This window comes from Pseudophryne corroboree, chromosome 2 (genome assembly GCF_028390025.1).
Source record: "Pseudophryne corroboree isolate aPseCor3 chromosome 2, aPseCor3.hap2, whole genome shotgun sequence".
Lineage (NCBI taxonomy): Eukaryota > Metazoa > Chordata > Amphibia > Anura > Myobatrachidae > Pseudophryne > Pseudophryne corroboree.
Genome location: NC_086445.1, coordinates 57,898,060 through 57,914,875, shown reverse-complemented (window position 1 = coordinate 57,914,875; position 16,816 = coordinate 57,898,060). Strand labels below are relative to the sequence as shown.

General features: G+C 47.3%; 1 protein-coding gene across 1 annotated transcript in view; it reads right to left on the bottom strand.

Moving 5' to 3' along the window:
* Positions 1-11,398, bottom strand: part of PCF11 (PCF11 cleavage and polyadenylation factor subunit) — a 51,237-nt gene extending 39,839 nt beyond the window's left edge. The window contains exons 1-6 of the mRNA XM_063951338.1: positions 10,990-11,398; positions 7,882-8,007; positions 5,699-5,884; positions 5,336-5,533; positions 3,613-4,700; positions 3,308-3,491 (exon numbers count right to left, since the gene is read on the bottom strand). Of these exons, the coding sequence (XP_063807408.1) occupies positions 3,308-3,491; positions 3,613-4,700; positions 5,336-5,533; positions 5,699-5,884; positions 7,882-8,007; positions 10,990-11,157 (1,950 nt within the window). The 5' untranslated portion in view covers positions 11,158-11,398. The remainder of the gene's footprint in view (positions 1-3,307; positions 3,492-3,612; positions 4,701-5,335; positions 5,534-5,698; positions 5,885-7,881; positions 8,008-10,989) is intronic.
* Between the last annotated feature and the right edge of the window lie 5,418 nt (positions 11,399-16,816).

The following is a 16,816-nucleotide window of genomic DNA, read 5'->3' as shown; positions in this document are numbered from 1 at the left end:
TGAAAGGTCCTCGCATGGAACCTGCCGAAAGGAATGGCCTCGTATGATGCCACCATCTTTCTCAGAACTCCCGTGCATTGATGCACAGACACCTGTTTTGGTTTTAATAGGTCTCTGACCAGTGCCATGAGCTCCTGAGCCTTCTCCATCGGGAGATAAACCCTCTTCTGGCATGTGTCCAGAATCATGCCCAGGAAGGGCAGACGTGTCGTAGGAATCAACTGCGACTTTGGAATATTTAGAATCCAGCCGTGCTGTTGTAACACTTCCAGAGAGCGTGCTACACTGATCAGCAACTGCTCTCTGGACCTCGCCTTTATGAGGAGATCGTCCAAGTACGGGATAATTGCGACTCCTTGCCGTCGTAGGAGCACCATCATTTCCGCCATTACCTTGGTAAATATTCTCTGTGCCGTAGAGAGACCAAACGGCAACGTCTGGAATTGGTAATGACAATCCTGTACCACAAATCTGAGGTACTCCTGATGAGGTGGATAAATGGGGACATGAAGGTAAGCATCCTTTATGTCCAGAGACACCATAAAATCCCCCCCTTCCAGGCTTGCGATGACCGCTCTGAGCTATTCCATCTTGAACTTGAAACTTTTCAGGTATATGTTCAGGGATTTTAAATTCAATATGGGTCTGACCGAACCGTCCGGTTTCGGTACCACAAACATGGTCGAATAGTAACCCTTTCCTTGTTGAAGGAGGGGAACCTTGACCACCACCTGCTGAAGATACAATTTGTGAATCGCAGCTAACATTATTTCCCTCTCTAAGGGGGAAGCTGGCAGGGCCGATTTGAGGTAACGGTGGGGGGGCATCTCTTCGAATTCCAGCTTGTATCCCTGAGACACAATCTCTATAGCCCAGGGATCCACCTGGGAGTGAACCCACTCGTGGCTGAAATTTCGGAGACGCGCCCCCACCGGGCCTAGCTTCGCCTGTGGAGCCCCAGCGTCATGCGGTGGATTTAGTGGAAGCCGGGGAGGACTTCTGTTCCTGGGAACTAGCTGTATTGTGCAGCTTCTTTCCTCTACCCCTGCCTCTGGCAAGAAAGGACGCACCTCGAACTTTCTTGCCTTTTTGTGATCGAAAGGACTGCATTTGGTAATATGGTGCTCTCTTAGGTTGTGAGGGAACATATGGCAAAAAATTTGCCTTTCCAGCCGTAGCTGTGGAGACCAGGTCTGAGAGACCCTCCCCAAACAACTCCTCACCCTTGTAAGGTAAAACCTCTATGTGCCTATTTGAGTCGGCATCTCCTGTCCATTGCCGAGTCCACAGGACCCTTCTGGCAGAAATCGACATTGCATTTATTCTAGAGCCCAGTAGGCTGTCTCTTTGAGCATCTCTCATATATAGGACAGCGTCTTTTATATGCCCCAGGGTCAGTAAAATAGTATCCTTGTCCAAGGTATCAAGTTCCTCAGATAAGGTATCCGTCCATGCTGCTACAGCACTACACATCCAGGCCGACGCAATTGCCGGCCTTAGTAAGGTACCTGAATGTGTATAAATGGACTTCAGGGTACCCTCCTGCTTTCTATCCGCAGCATCTTTTAGGGTGGCCGTATCCTGTGACGGCAGGGCTACCCTCTTGGATAAGCGTGTTAAAGCTTTGTCTACCCTAGGGGAGGATTCCCAGCGTAACCTGTCCGTTGGCGGGAAAGGATACACCATAAGCATCCGTTTGGAAATCTGCAGTTTTCTATCTGGAGATTCCCAAGCCTTTTCACATAACTCATTTAACTCATGTGAAGGGGGAAAGGTCACCTCTTGCCTTTTTTCCCCATACATATAAACCCTCTTGTCAGGGACTGGGGTTTCCTCTGTGATGTGCAACACATCCTTTATTGCTATAATCATGTAACGGATGGCTTTAGCCATTTTAGGCTGTAACTTTGCATCATCGCCATCGACACTGGAGTCAGAATCCGTGTCGATATCTGTGTCAACAATTTGGGATAGTGGGCACTTCTGAGACCCTGACTGCCTCTGCGACATAGGATCAGGCATGGGCTGAGACACCAGCTGTCCTAAGGCTTCAGCTTTATCCAACCTTTTATGCAAGGAAGTAACATCATCATTTAAAACCTTCCACATATCCATCCAATCGGGTGTCGGCGGCGACCCCACATTAATTTGTTCCCGCTCTGCTTCCACATAGCCTTCCTCGTCAAACATGCCAACACAAGCGTACCGACACACCACACACACAGGGGATGGTCTTTTTGAAGACAGTTCCCCCACAAGGCCTTTTGGAGAGAGAGTATGCCAGCACACACCCCAGCGCTATATGACCCAGGAATCACACAGTAACTTAGTGTTAACCCAGTAGCTGCTGTATATACTGTTTTTGTGCCAAATTTATGTGCCCCCCCTCTCTTTTTACCCTCTTCTACCGTGATTCTGCAGGGGAGAGCCTGGGGAGCTTCCTCTCAGCGGAGCTGTGGAGAGAAAATGGCGCTGGTGAGTGCCGAGGAAGAAGCCCCGCCGCCTCAGTGGCGGGCTTCTGTCCCGCGTTTGTGTAAAAATATGGCGGGGGCCCATGCATATATACAGTGCCCAACTGTATATATGCCCACTTTTGCCAAGAGGTCTCTAATTGCTGCCCAGGGCGCCCCCCCCTGCGCCCTACAGTGACCGGAGCATGTGGGTTTAGTGTGGGAGCAATGGCGCACAGCTGCAGTGCTGTGCGCTACCTCATATGAAGACTGGAGTCTTCTGCCGCCGATTTCGAAGTCTTCTTGCTTCTGTCACCAGCTTCAGTCTTCCGGCTCTGCGAGGGGGACGGCGGCGCGGCTCCGGGATCGGACGACAAAGGGTGCGATCCTGTGTACGCTCCCTCTGGAGCTAATGTTATCCAGTAGCCTAAGAAGCAGGACCTATCTTCAGTGAGTAGGGCTGCTTCTCTCCCCTCAGTCCCACGTAGCAGAGAGTCTGTCGCCAGCAGATCTCTCTGAAAATAAAAAAAACTAACAAAATACTTTCTTTTTAGCAAGCTCAGGAGAGCTCACTAAGTAGCACCCAGCTCGTCCGGGCACAGATTCAAACTGAGGTCTGGAGGAGGGACATAGAGGGAGGAGCCAGAGCACACCAGTATCCAAATTCTTTCTTAAAGTGCCCTGTCTCCTGCGGAGCCCGTCTATTCCCCATGGTCCTTACGGAGTCCCCAGCATCCACTAGGACGTTAGAGAAACTAGTATAATTACCGATTTTAGTCAGTCATACTAATAACACCAACATTGTATATTACAGTCAAACCCCTTAAATCAATTCTTAGCTTTGTAACAAAGTTTACCTTTTCAAGCAATTCTCCCTTGCTTGCACTAGTTAACTCCTTAGGGATCTTTAGGTCAGCATCAACGCTTAACCACGGCTGTTGCTTTGGTGTTCGAGGAGATAGAATGCCCTTGTTATTAGGCCAACTGTCCCGACGCCTTAGATGTGGAGTTCTTGTGCTTTGATGGTGGTCATTTTGTAGGCTACAACGAAAGCATATCTGTTAGCATGGGAACACGTTTTGAGAGGAGATACAGGTCTCTTAAATAAGGCATATTATTTCACATGAAAACAAAAAGCAGCATGTGATCATTGCGGACTTACGTTTTGTTTTCTTCCCACCCAGGCTGCCACCTTTTGCTGGGTTTAGATCCTTGCCAGTTTTCCACATTCTCTTTCGGTTCTAGACTGGACTTGGCAGATATATGAAGTGCAGAGTCCTGCTGTCTCTCCTCTGACGTTTTCTTTTGTCGTCTATTGTCTCGGACATCAGTCTTAAGACTTCTCTTACTCCGGTCATCACGTGTACTTGCTGGAAAGTCACCTGCATGAGACTGTTTACCTCCAGGAGGACGCAACTTGCCTATTTTCATGAGAGGAGTAGGAGGAGGAAGAGGGGGAATGGGAGACAAGCTTCTCAGCCTTCTCTTTGGTGATGACCGCCTCTCTCTCCTCTTGGGCGAGTGTACTGGTGATCGAGACTTTGGAGAGCGAGATCGTGACCTCTTTCGATTAGGGATTCTCCCCAGTTTATTAACTTGTTTATCACCATCATTCACGCCGGAGTCCGTTTTCAGCACCACTCCATTAGCCAGCTTATTTCTGTTTGCAGACGGTCGATGTTCCGTGGATTTGTGATCCTCCCTTTTCTCTGTACTTTTTCTTTTCTCCTTTATTTCCTCAGGTTTGTCATCAGTTTTGTCACGGAGGTGTTTGCGTAACCTTGGATCTCTTCTACTTAAATCTGCATCTCTTGGGCCATCAGCACCTTGGGACTTACTATCCTTTGGGAACTTCGCTTTCAGAGGTGAGGGAGACTTTGATTTTAGCTCTGTGTGCAGAGATTCTTTTTTAGGTGCTTTTTCACTTGACTTTGTCTTTTCTTGTTTAGACGACGAACTTACTCTGTCGTTTGGTGCAGGTTTCAAAGGCTTAGAGTCTGGTGCAATTAACGTGCTGTTCTTGATCTCTTTTTTATGAGACTGGTCTTTAGAATGCGTTGAATGTGGAGTCCCTCGGTTAAGTCGAGGGTCTCTGGTTGGCACTTGAGGCTTGATGTGATGCTGAGAGGGTACAGACGTCTTATTCTTCTCAGGATGTGTAGAGGTAGGCTGTGGAGCCTTAGTTGGCGCATGTGGAATTTCTGGAGCAACAGGAGGCTTTGCAGGAACTGAAGATGAAATACTGCTCGCCTAACAAAGAAAAGAATACTGAATATACGCTGCTGAAGGACCGTGTTACAAATTGCCCGTTTACATAATTTAGTGCTCTTAAAAGCGGCATATTCCATATTAAAGGTATACACCCAGCTTTAGTTCTAACTTTTAAATGCAACCAGTTCCCAAATATCTATGCATTACTGACATTCAGCAGAATGTAACCTAGCATGCCAACCAGATGGATGTACACAATGCAGAAACACGCAATTAAAAAAGTACCTTTCACATCTCCTTTGGGAAATAGCACAATCAGACGAATACTTAACAGCAAAGTACTGCAGATTTTTTATTTAAAACAAAAATATAGAGCTGTAACCTGGTGTAATTTTTTCCAGGTGCAGAAACGGAGGGAACAGTCATACCACTCAGTTTCCGCCAACAATGAATATTGTTGATTCCAAATGGTGATGTTTTCCCCCCAAGGCACTGTACATTATCAGTGCACCTACTGAGGGACACTTCGCCTAAGTGCTAGCCAACAAATAGGAGTACAGGGTTACAGCAAACATGAAACTAAAAATATGGATATTTAACATTACTCCATTTTTATTTAAGGTTTATAAAATCAGGTGACACAGAAAGCAAATTCTAATACCTGACGGACTTACCAGCTGAGCCTTTGTTTGCTCCAATTCTAACTCCAGCTTCTTTTGCTGAAGTTCCAATAACTGTTTTTGCTTCACCAGCAATTGCTGCCTTATCATCTGCTCCTGTGACACAAGTGGCTTCTGTACCTCAGCAGGAACAGGTGGTACGCGAGGAACAGGTTTTGGCACCGGAACGGGAGATGCAGGGGCTTCCTCCGGCTATATAGGAGGAACAAGATCATTTATTTAAAAAACAAAACAAAAAACACCACACCACACAAACAGGAAGACAGTGTCCATAAAACGGAAAACAGCTCAAACTACCTCCACCAGGAGAACAGAGCACGCAAACCACTGAGGGCATTATACATCCACAGTACTCACTTTGTTTAGGAATTTAGGATTCACATGGATGCTAGCTGTATTCACATTTGGGGGTAAAGGTTTGACAGGCCATGCTGGGTCTACTTGGTTGACCCTCACATCAAGTGCATATAATTTCTTTTGAGGGAAAAGCTCATCCCACGTCGAACGTAATTTATACAAACTTTTCCTTGTGTTCTCATCCACCTAGAAGCAAAGAACAGTTTCTTGTTTGGACAGTTCCCATTACTGTGGTGAGCATACGAATATGGAAATGTTCACTCATACTAATCTGTACTGCGGTTTTGCTGTAATGACCCATTATGTAAACTCCATACAAAGAACTGAAAAGGAAATATTCAACCTGTGCTGATCATTAATGGGTGACCAAATTAAACATCCTCAACCTGAACGCAACAATTTTAAATGCAGTTCATACTAAATTAAGAAATTTAAAATAAGTGTTCTGCATACATCACTAGAAACAGAATAAATTAGTTTTTTTTTTATAAATTGTCAAAGACTTGAAAATCGTACCAAAGTTACATTAAACATGGGGCTATTAGCTATATAATCCCTAAACATAACATGCTCTGTGTTCTTAAAGTGCAACAGGAGTCTTTGTGGAACTTAAATGAGGAATTTTGATGCATTTGCTATAATGCATTAAACCAGTTTTGTTTTTACTTTTTGTTTTAAGTGGACGTAACTGGGACAGAACATATTGACAAAAAAAAAAAGCAACAAAACGTATTGACTTTCTAGAGCAGGCACCATGTCTATACAAATTAATGGAAAAGGGGGAGGTAGGAAAAACCCCATAGAAAGCATAGTTGTGTAATCACCTGTATAGTCGGTCACTAGTCTAAATATGGACATGCACTATACAATTATATGGCTGGTTGGAATGAAAATCTGGTAATGTATGAGAGCAAATGACAATAGACCATGTGCTCCCACACACTGGAAAACAGGCAAAAATTGTCATACAAACTGGTTAAGTCACAATTTAACAAATTTGTCTAAACAACCATTTGTGTCTGTTTTCCAATGTTTGGGAGCAAATGGTTGCGTTTGCTGCCACACATTACTAGAATTTCATTCTAAAGGCCCATACACACTACACCAGAAAATAAGAGCTCGCTCAGAAGGGTCATTCTGAGCGAGATCTTTTACAATCTCGTCTAGTATTTACACTCAAAATGGTTAACTACCCCCTCCCTCGTCTGAACATGTACAAACGAGGGAGCTCCTAGTTAACGACAGCCATGCTGCAGCATAGCCGTCGTTTCCCCCCCGCTGTCTCTCCCTTTCCCGCTGTCATCGGCAAGTGTGTATGTACTTAACGATGCCAGCACCCTGTCGCTGCCAATTTCTGAGTCGATGGGGGCTTGTTTAGCGTGTATGGGCCTTAACCAGCCAGATTGGACAGATGGTCTGCCGGATAATTGTACACTGTATGCCCTGCTTAAGACATAACTTGTCCCACAGACACATGCAGACCAGTTATTACAAGACTAAGGGGTATATTCAATTGAAGTCTGATCCATTCAGACATTCATTTGTCGGAATGGGTCCAACCTGGCCTATTCAATGGACATCTCAATTAGACGGAATTGAGATGCGGGGTGGGGAAGCACGGGGGAGAGCAGCGCTACAGCAGCAGCTATATAGCCGCTGCTGTAGCGCTGCTCTCCCCCGTCTGCCCGCAGCTCGCTCCTTCTGTCTCACAGCCGCCGCTCCGTCCCCATCTCCCCCTCTCACAGTCGCGTCCACCCGGCTCCAGCAAGCGATGTCTCACTTGCTGGAGCCGTGTGGACGCTGCTGTGAGCAGTGGCTGTCCTCCAGCACTGCTCACTCAGTCCCCGCCTCGGCTCTCCCTGTCTCCGGCGCTGCTGTCCCTATCTCATTCGACTTTTTTTTAAAGTCGAACTGAGATGGTCGAAACGGGGCCAAAAAAGTTTGACACAAGCACGTTGATCAGCAGCTATTCCGCCGATCCACATGCTTTTTCGACAAGTCGAATTCGAGTAGTCGAAAAATTTTGGGTTATATTGAAAAAGGTTGAATCACGATCAGACCTTAAAAAGTCGAAAAATGCAGTCTTTGACAGACGGCAGCTTTCGACTTCAATTGAATATACCCCTAAAACTCTGCCTAGAGTGAACATGGAAAAGTCACAAACAAGAATTATGAATCTATACCTTTTCAAACACATTTATAAACGTGGAAACTATGTTTTTAGCAAACGCTGCAAGATAGTCTCTTCCGACATTTTTAACAATGGAATCCATGAGGTACATGACTGGAAGCTTCTCAGTGCTAGGCCCCTAAATAAAAGAAAACTGATAAGTTTAATATGACAAAACCATCAACCCATGACTGAACCCCCATCTGTATACAAACCCAGACACAAGGCTATTACATGGACCATACTGAAGTGTACTGTAGCACAGATAGCTGGAGATATTTTTGACCTTCTGATTACAATTACACCAGATCATTTAAGTGTTACCATCATGTTATTATAGCGACTTGTTCCCAAATCTTTTTTTTCTCTCTCGTTTTTAGAGAGAGTTTTAAGCTGTAGACAATTTTTATTTATTTTTTTGTAACAAGCAATTGGCGTCTCTTCCATGGCCTCCAATGTCAGATAGAGAGAGGAAACATTTCTCCACGCTGGATACTGTCACAGACATTTGTGACCATCTGGCAGGGGCTGAAGGCACATTAGGTAAAGGCAGTGAAATTCCACGTCATCCAAGCTACTGCCCAGATGTGTACAGCAACATGTGTTCGTCCAATTGGTTGGAAGTTAATTTGAGAAATCTTTCACCTGTTTAAATATACTCTGAGGAAAGAATGATATAACCTCCTCCCAGACATCTGTCACCTGTTCCATGGCATTAGTCACCTTCAGTGTGACACAGGGTCACCCACACGCCCAGGGAGAATGCCTGAAACTGCTTCCTAAGTGGTTAAGCTGTACGGTTCACAGAAATAGTATTTAAAAATAGTTTCGCTCATTTTATATTTTTTAATTCCTGACACAAATGTGTTGCTGTTAATCTGTGTAATGTGTTACTGGAACCCTTCACCAACAAACCATTTAAGCAATATAAAAGTTAAAAAAATTAATGTACAATGCAAACTTTTAGTATAGCAGGAATAAACTAGCTTTATCAAAGTTAATTGGCGACTGTGAGCCCTCTCTGTATTGAACACTTCTTGTATAGAATGGTGCAGGCAATGCATGTGACTTTACATAGATGTCATACTGTTACGTAACTTAACTCCTACTAAGCCGAATCCAAGTTCGGACACCCTCTGCCAAACATTATGTTTATCTAGCTTCGTAAGGATACGAACAAGTAACTTGTACCACCAAATGGATTAACTGCGTGTATGTGAAACCACAAAGCCACTATGAACAGAGTACAGCTAGAATGTTACCCTTATGATGTTGAGAGATTATTTGTTTTATACATGTTATGTAAAGTAACCCTGATCCATGTAGAACATTATCTTTAATATGTAAACCATCTATACTGAATACCATGACAAGAGAAATGAAACTCCCAGACTGTGAAATAGGAACATCTTATTCAGCCTACAAAAGAAGTACCCAAATGTAGTTTCAATTCCCAACGAGATACTTTGTTCAACCTTGTGGGTACAACACATACCATACATAACAATGGGAAATAAAAAGACAAATACATATTTTATACATTTTATTTACAGATTGCAGCATAACCAGTCACACATTGTAAAGCCATTTATTAAAATATAGATGTACTGATAACTCAGAAGACAGTGGTGCAAACAAGGCGGTCAGAGCATGTGGGAGCCACACGTGGCGGCTGGGCTACCACAGGATGGCTTTAATGTGGATACAAAGTACAGCAAGAAAAGCATTAACGGCTAGAGGATGTCAGCGACAGGGGGACATGCCGACAAGGAAGGGGTTATATATACAATGCATTACTTTCCAAAGATCTACTGCTCATAAGAGATCAACACTGACTAGATCAAATATAAAGTTTGACAAGCACATTTTAACCTGACCACTACATTGTATGCAAGTAGAACAGGGTGAGAGGTAAATGTGTAGGGAGTGGGGAAAAAGGAGCCATGACATGCCAAGGGGGAAGTTCCATCTTGGGTACCCTTGCACCATATAAAATATAGCAATTTAGAGGGTATAGGCATCTATCCGTGACATTCTGGGAGGAGGAAGAGGGGGGGGGCAGGACTGTTGGTTATTATATCCCGGGGACTCCTATACCATATTTGAGATATAAACAGAGGGACCAGGTATCTAACCATGACAGCCCCAGCGTTGGAGTGTGGGATTAGATCCCAGGGAGCCAATTACAGGCAGAGGGTACAGGGGTTCCATGTACTAAGCCTAGTAGAGAGATAAAGTACCAGCCAATCAGCTCCTAACTGCCATGTTACAGGCTGTGTTTGACAAGCTAAAGGAGCTGTTTGGTTGGTACTTTCTCTCTCTCCATGGCTTAGTCGAGACCGCCCCCAGGTATTTAATATGTCAGGCCGACAGAGGGAAGGATATTGGGGGGAGGGCGCACAATTACTTCCCTGGGGCCCATTTTTCCCATAAACTACATAATAGAGGGAACACGCACCTCCAGCGAGGTCTGGAGTTACATCCTGGGGACCCCTTCAACAAGCAAGATACATAACGCAGAGGGAATGGCCATACAATCATGACTTCACCACTATATAGGGCAGAGGGAGTGCGCTATACCCATGACATCCCAAGGAGGAGCAACCACCACTGAGGACACATAGCAGGGTCATTCATAGACCAGGGACGGGTGACGTGCAGCACAGCACCCACCACATGCTGGGTAACACCATGATTGGTAGGAGGAGGGTGTAATTATGGCACACCACCACACAGGCCGGATACCCTCCATATTACCCCACCCCAAGGGGGCAGAGCGGAGACATGCGGGGGTAATACCCTGATCTAGGGAGGGTGGGGGTAGACAGACTACGGGGCAGGGGTAACTCCCTATAAGACGCCATCTTGCGAGGCTTATGACAGCCCGGGGACACTGGGGCATCGTATACCACCCCAGCGCGGTGTATATACAGGGAGGGGAGGAGGCTATGTCAGAGGACGGGGGCCGGCGCCATTTTGGATTGCATGGTGACGGGCGGAGGGTGGCCTGCTCGGTGACCCGAGGGTGAGTGAGGCGGGGGAGGGGGGCAGGTGAGTTATGGAGGTGGAGGTGGGGGGGATCGTTTAGAGAAATAAAATAAAATTCTTTTGTCATAAAAACCTTGGCGATCTGAGCTTCGATAAGAGTGACGATGTCCCTGGCGAACTGCACGTTCTCCTCGGCCAGGATGGTCAGCATGTTGATGTGGGGCTTGCTGTTGAACGTCAGGTCCTCCAGGGACGACTGGTAATCCCGACACGCGTCTTCACGGGCCTCGACCCCCGACATCTTGTCTGTCAGGCTGCGGCGATGAGGGGAGCTGGCGGGACTCTCGGCCGTGGGTGCGGGAGACTTAGCGGATGCTGACTGAGGACACCCGGGGCCCCGCACCCGGCATCGTGTGAGAGCAGGACGGACTGGCGGGGGGGGGGACGCTGCGGCAGCTCTCGCTCGGCAGTTCTCCCCCGACAAAATGGCGACTGCGGGGGAACGGTCACCACAAGGGAGAAAACACCGCGGCCCGTCACGTGGGGCTCGTCGCGGCCGCCGATTGGCCGGGAGAGGGAGGGTTGCGCAAGCGGTTGGGCGGGGAGGTAGCCGCCCACTCTCAGACGTCATCCTCTGTCGGCTCAGCGCTCTCTGATTGGTTGCTATGACCGTCTACTTTACCTAGCAACCGTGAAGTCACCCCAGTCAGTGTAATATGTACTATAGTGTGAGTGGGAGGAAGAAGCTCGTCAGCACGCTCTGTCACCATTGTGTGTTACTACTACGTGCTACTCTGGTTTTCCCAGTTTTATGCTGCTGTGTTATTGCAACATGACAGCATTGTATGGGTTCTGTCATTGTTCATGTAGGCTTAAGGGACAATTAGGCTACAGCTATATAATAATAGCAGAAGGATGACTTTTATGAGTGACGTATTTATATGATGCCGTTGTCTGAGCAGGGCACGTCGTATACTGTACCAAATTAAAGGTCTTGGTCTGTAGATTAGCAGAATTATATTGGCATTGTAATTGGTTGCTTAGTTTGTGGCAAAACGTCCGCTTGCCATTTACAATGCATCACCATTGTGCTATGGAAAATGTGACGCTGAGCTCTCCCTGTGCACCTGCCGGTTGTCCTGCAACATGTGACCTGCTGGGTGGTCTGGAAACTGTGACAGTTATTTGCAACCAGCTACTAAGCAGGGACTTTACAAATTAGATACGTAAGGGGATATAAAAGGGTAAAACGTTGCAAACCTCTGCCTGGTTGAAACCCGACAATATAATAAATAGTACAGGTTACACTTGGAACTGCTGGATCTGGAGGGGGGGGGGGCTGCAATTATCAGGTGGCAGAAGACTGCTGGAGTTGATGCAGTTGAAGATTATTAAAGTAAGAAAGGATAAGCACATGAGGGAAGAGGGCCCTGCTCGTGAGAACTTACATTCTAAAAGGGGAGGGGTAGACAGACAGGTGACACAGACGGGGTACATAGAGAGCATGGAACCAGGGCCGGCTCCAGGCATGTTCAAATAGAGCAGCTGCGCGGGGCGCCACCCTTAGCTGGCACCGCCATATTCGTGCCTGGAGCCAGCCTGCAGTGTCCCGGCCCCGGCCTAAACTCTCGCGTGCGCGCTGTGCGGCGTCTGCGCACACACAAGAGTTTTGAAGAGTCCGCCCGTGCCCTCAACAGCACTCCCCCTCCCGGCTCCCAGCACCGCAAGTATTGGGCATTTATGGATCGGGCACTGGAGGCATTTATGTATTGGGGCGGGCAGGGCACTGTTAGGTCTTATCTGGCACTGTAGGGGCACTTATGTAGCTGGCACTGTGGGGGCACTTATGTAGCTGGCACTGTGGGGGCACTTATGTAGCTGGCACTGTGGGGGCGCATGTCACGTGTAGCTGGCACTGCTGGGGCGCATGTCACGTGTAGCTGGCACTGCTGGGGCGCATGTCATGTAGTGTTCCCGCAAGGTGGCTCTGCCTGGCGCAGAGTGTCCAACGTGCTCTGCCTGGCGCAGAGTGTATGTCACAACTGAGGGCTGGAGCTGACCTGAGGAGGCCTCAGTTGTAGGGGCTGAGGTGTACTTAAACCTGGGAGGCAGTATGGGATTCTTGGACATGCAGGGAATCTTGTAGCACCGATGCCCAAAGGCGTGACAAAGACAACAGTGTAAAAGTCAATGTATTTTTATTAAGCACAGTTCAGATTATACATCAGCAGTTGGTAGGAATAGCAGTGCTCAGCAATATGAACTAATAGCATAGAAGTAGTACACAGTTCCTAGAATGCAGCAGTGGTTAGGATGCTGTTAGGTGTGGTATCTACACAATACAGTCTTGGAAGACCTGGAGATGGTAAGTCCATAACCAACACCCATTCGCTGAATAAATGGAATAAATTAGGAACTGACCAGCAGATGACACACTGGAAGCTGGAGGTACTGATACGCTGTAATGAGGTGAGCACGTATGAACTGCCGGGGATGCCGGGTGGAACCGGCCCAGGTGGAGAGGGTGCTACGGAACTCACCGATGATGAGAAAGTTTGATGATGGGAGCACCGAAGGTGAACTGGAACACTGATGTAGCAGAAAGCAAATGGCGGGACACCGGTGGTGACTGGAGATCGATGGCGGAACACCGGTGGTGACTGGAGATCGATGGCGGAACACCGGTGGTGACTGGAGATCGATGGCGGAACACCGATGGTGACTGGAGATCGATGGCGGAACACCGATGGTGACTGGCAGGGCAGAGCACCGCTGCAAGCTGGAAGCCGGTGTCAGGTAATTGCCGATCACAGGATGCAATGCTGGGACACTGCAGAGTCAGGCTACACCGCAAGGTGGTAGCTGGTGCAGGTCTCTAGTGGAGCTGAACACAGGAGTTGGAATACCTGGAACAATAGCAGAACAACCACCGCGCAGGAGATACTTGTATCACAGGGTTTGACAACCGAAGCACTGACCCCTAAGCAGCCTTAATGCAGGATATTTATAACAGCTGGGAAGCAGGTATTGGCTGGGCAATTAAGCAGAGACCAGAGTGCAGCTGCTGGATAATTAGGCAGAGATCAGAGTGCAGCTGATAGGCTGAAAAGTAACATGTGATGTAAACAAACATGGCTGCGCCCATGTTTGAATTTGGAGGGAAAGACTGCATAACCTCCAACATTTTACACATAAAAATCGGTACAAATTAGGAAAGGGGCGTGGCCACGGTAAAGGGGCGTGGTCACGCCCCCTTTCCTATACTTTCAATGGAGTAAAAAATAGGTACAGACCATAAAAAAAAAGGTACAGACCATAAAAAAAGGTACTGTACCTGCCAAAAAGGTACATTTGGAGGGTATGAGACTGTTTGTAACTTGCATGTGAGTTTTAACCATGATGCTGCCAGAATCACAGTGAAGAGACTTGAGGCAATTTATTATTTATTTATTTATTTATTTATTTATTACCAGTTATTTATATAGCGCACACATATTCCGCAGCGCTTTACAGAGATTATTTTGCCCATTCACATCAGTCCCTGCTCCAGTGGAGTTTACAATCTATATTCCCTACCACATGTACACACAGACACATTCAATCTAGGGTTAATTTTGTTGGGAGCCAATTAACCTACCAGTATATTTTTTTGGGGATTGTGGGAGGAAACCGGAGTACCCGGAGGAAACCCACGCAAGTACGGGGAGAATATACAAACTCCACACAGTTAGGGCCATGGTGGGAATCGAACCCATGACCTCAGTGCTGTGAGGCAGTAATGCTAACCATTACACCATCCGTACGGATGCAGCGTGCTGCACGCAGACAGCGCAGTTGGAATCCAGGCTTGGAACGCTGGGACAGTCTCAGGAGGCATTTGGAAGGTAAATACAGATGAGAAATTACCCGGACCGTGAAAGTGTATTACATACTTGCCTACCTGACCCTCTCCATGAGGGAGAAAATGCTCTGTTCCTGGACTTTCCTGGTAATGTATTTTCTAATACGTCCTAGAGGATGCTGGGGATGCTTCAAGAACCATGGGGTATAGATGGGATCCGCAGGAGTCATGGGCACTTTAAGACTTAAAAAGGAGTGTGAACTGGCTCCTCCCTCTATGCCCCTCCTCCAGACTCCAGTTAGATTCTGTGCCCAGGGAGACTGGATGCACACTGTGGAGCTCTCCAGAGTTTCTCAGAAAAAGACTTTCTGTTAGGTTTATTATTTTCAGGGAGAACTGCTGGCAACAGGCTCGCTGCATCGTGGTACTGAGGGGAGAGAAGCAGACCTACTTCTGTGAGTTTCAAGGCTCTGCTTCTTAGGCTACTGGACACCATTAGCTCCAGAGGGTCTGATCGCTAGGTACGCCTAGATTCTCGTTCCCGGAGCCGCGCCGTCACGCCCCTTGCAGAGCCAGAAAACAGAAGCCGGGTGAGTAGAAGAAGATCAGAAGACTTCAGTGACGGCAGAAGATTTCAGTGACGGCTTTGAGGTACCGTGCAGCGGCCGCACTGCGCGCCATGCTCCCACATACACAGAGGCACTACAGGGTTCAGGGTGCAGGGGGGCGCCCTGGGCAGCATAAAACACCTCAATAGCACTGGCATAAGAGTATACAGTGCCTGGGCACTAAATACAGACCCCCGCCAGTATAAATATATAAAAATTAGCGGGACTGAAGCGTGCCCTTAAGGGGGCGTGGCTTAGCCCTCACTCACAGCTCTAACCAGCGCCATTTTCTCTTCACAGCTGCAGACATGCTGAGCCTGGCCTCCCACACTGCTGTACAAGTAACAGGGTGCAAAACGGGGGGGGGGGGGGCACAGTTGATTTGGTGCTATTTTTATTGATATTAAAAGCGCTAACAGGTCTGGGCAGTATATTACACGCTTCAGAACCGGGATAGGTGCTGGGTTGTGAGCTGGCAGAACTCCCTCTGTGTTTCTCTAACAGGCTTTGCTGTGGGTCTGTCCCCTATAGCCCCAGTGAGTTGTGGGTGTCGGTACGTGTGTGTCGACATGTCTGAGGCTGAGTGCTCTTCCCAGGAGGAGGCTGGAGTGGGGACAGAAAAGACTGAGGGAGTGACTGTGTCGGCACCGCCGACGGCTGATTGGGTAAATATGTTGAATGTTTTGAATGCAAATGTGGCTCGGTTGAATAAGAGATTAAATAAATCTGAGTCTCAGAACCAGACATGGAGGAAATCCATGGAGGATGCATTGTCGCAGGTTCAGAACCCCTTGGGGTCTCAGAAGCGTTCATTTACCCAAATAGCGGATACAGATACCGACACGGACTCTGATTCCAGTGTCGACTATAGTGATGCAACAAAGAGAAAATAACCAAGATTGGTGCTCGGGCGCAAAAAGGGCTGTTGTTCTAATGCTGCTGCTAAACAACAGGATTAGTCAATCCTGTGTCAAAGTCGAAAAATATAGCGACCTATGATGCCTTGTACTAACCCCATGCGCTTGCCCGCTGCACGTGCACGTTCTCTCCCGTGCGTGCGCATATTCGCAGTTGCGTGACGGCGCCTCCACGGTCGTGCGCTCAGGCGCGTGGTATGCGCATTTACGGTAGAGTTTGTGTGCGTCTGGCGGGCGACTCGATCGTTACATAGTTAATCTAAATAGTGTATTTTATAGGTTATGGTCCCCTTAATAATATCAGTAAGTTTGTTTAGTGTAACTGGTTCATGGACAGAGAGATCCCTCTTTACATGATACGAAGGGTCAGACAGGTTTTGAGCAGTGGTGTTTAGTATGCAACGGAAGAGTATATTATTAGTAACATTCCGTTGTTGGTTTAAAAGAGATTAATCGCTCCTGCGTATAGTTATGTTCATAAGAAGTTTATGGATATTTACTGTATTTGCAGTTCATTATCCATGCGGCGGGAAACCTGAGATTCCCTCCCACCTGAGCAGTTTGAAATAGTCACAGCCCACCTGTTCGAATCAA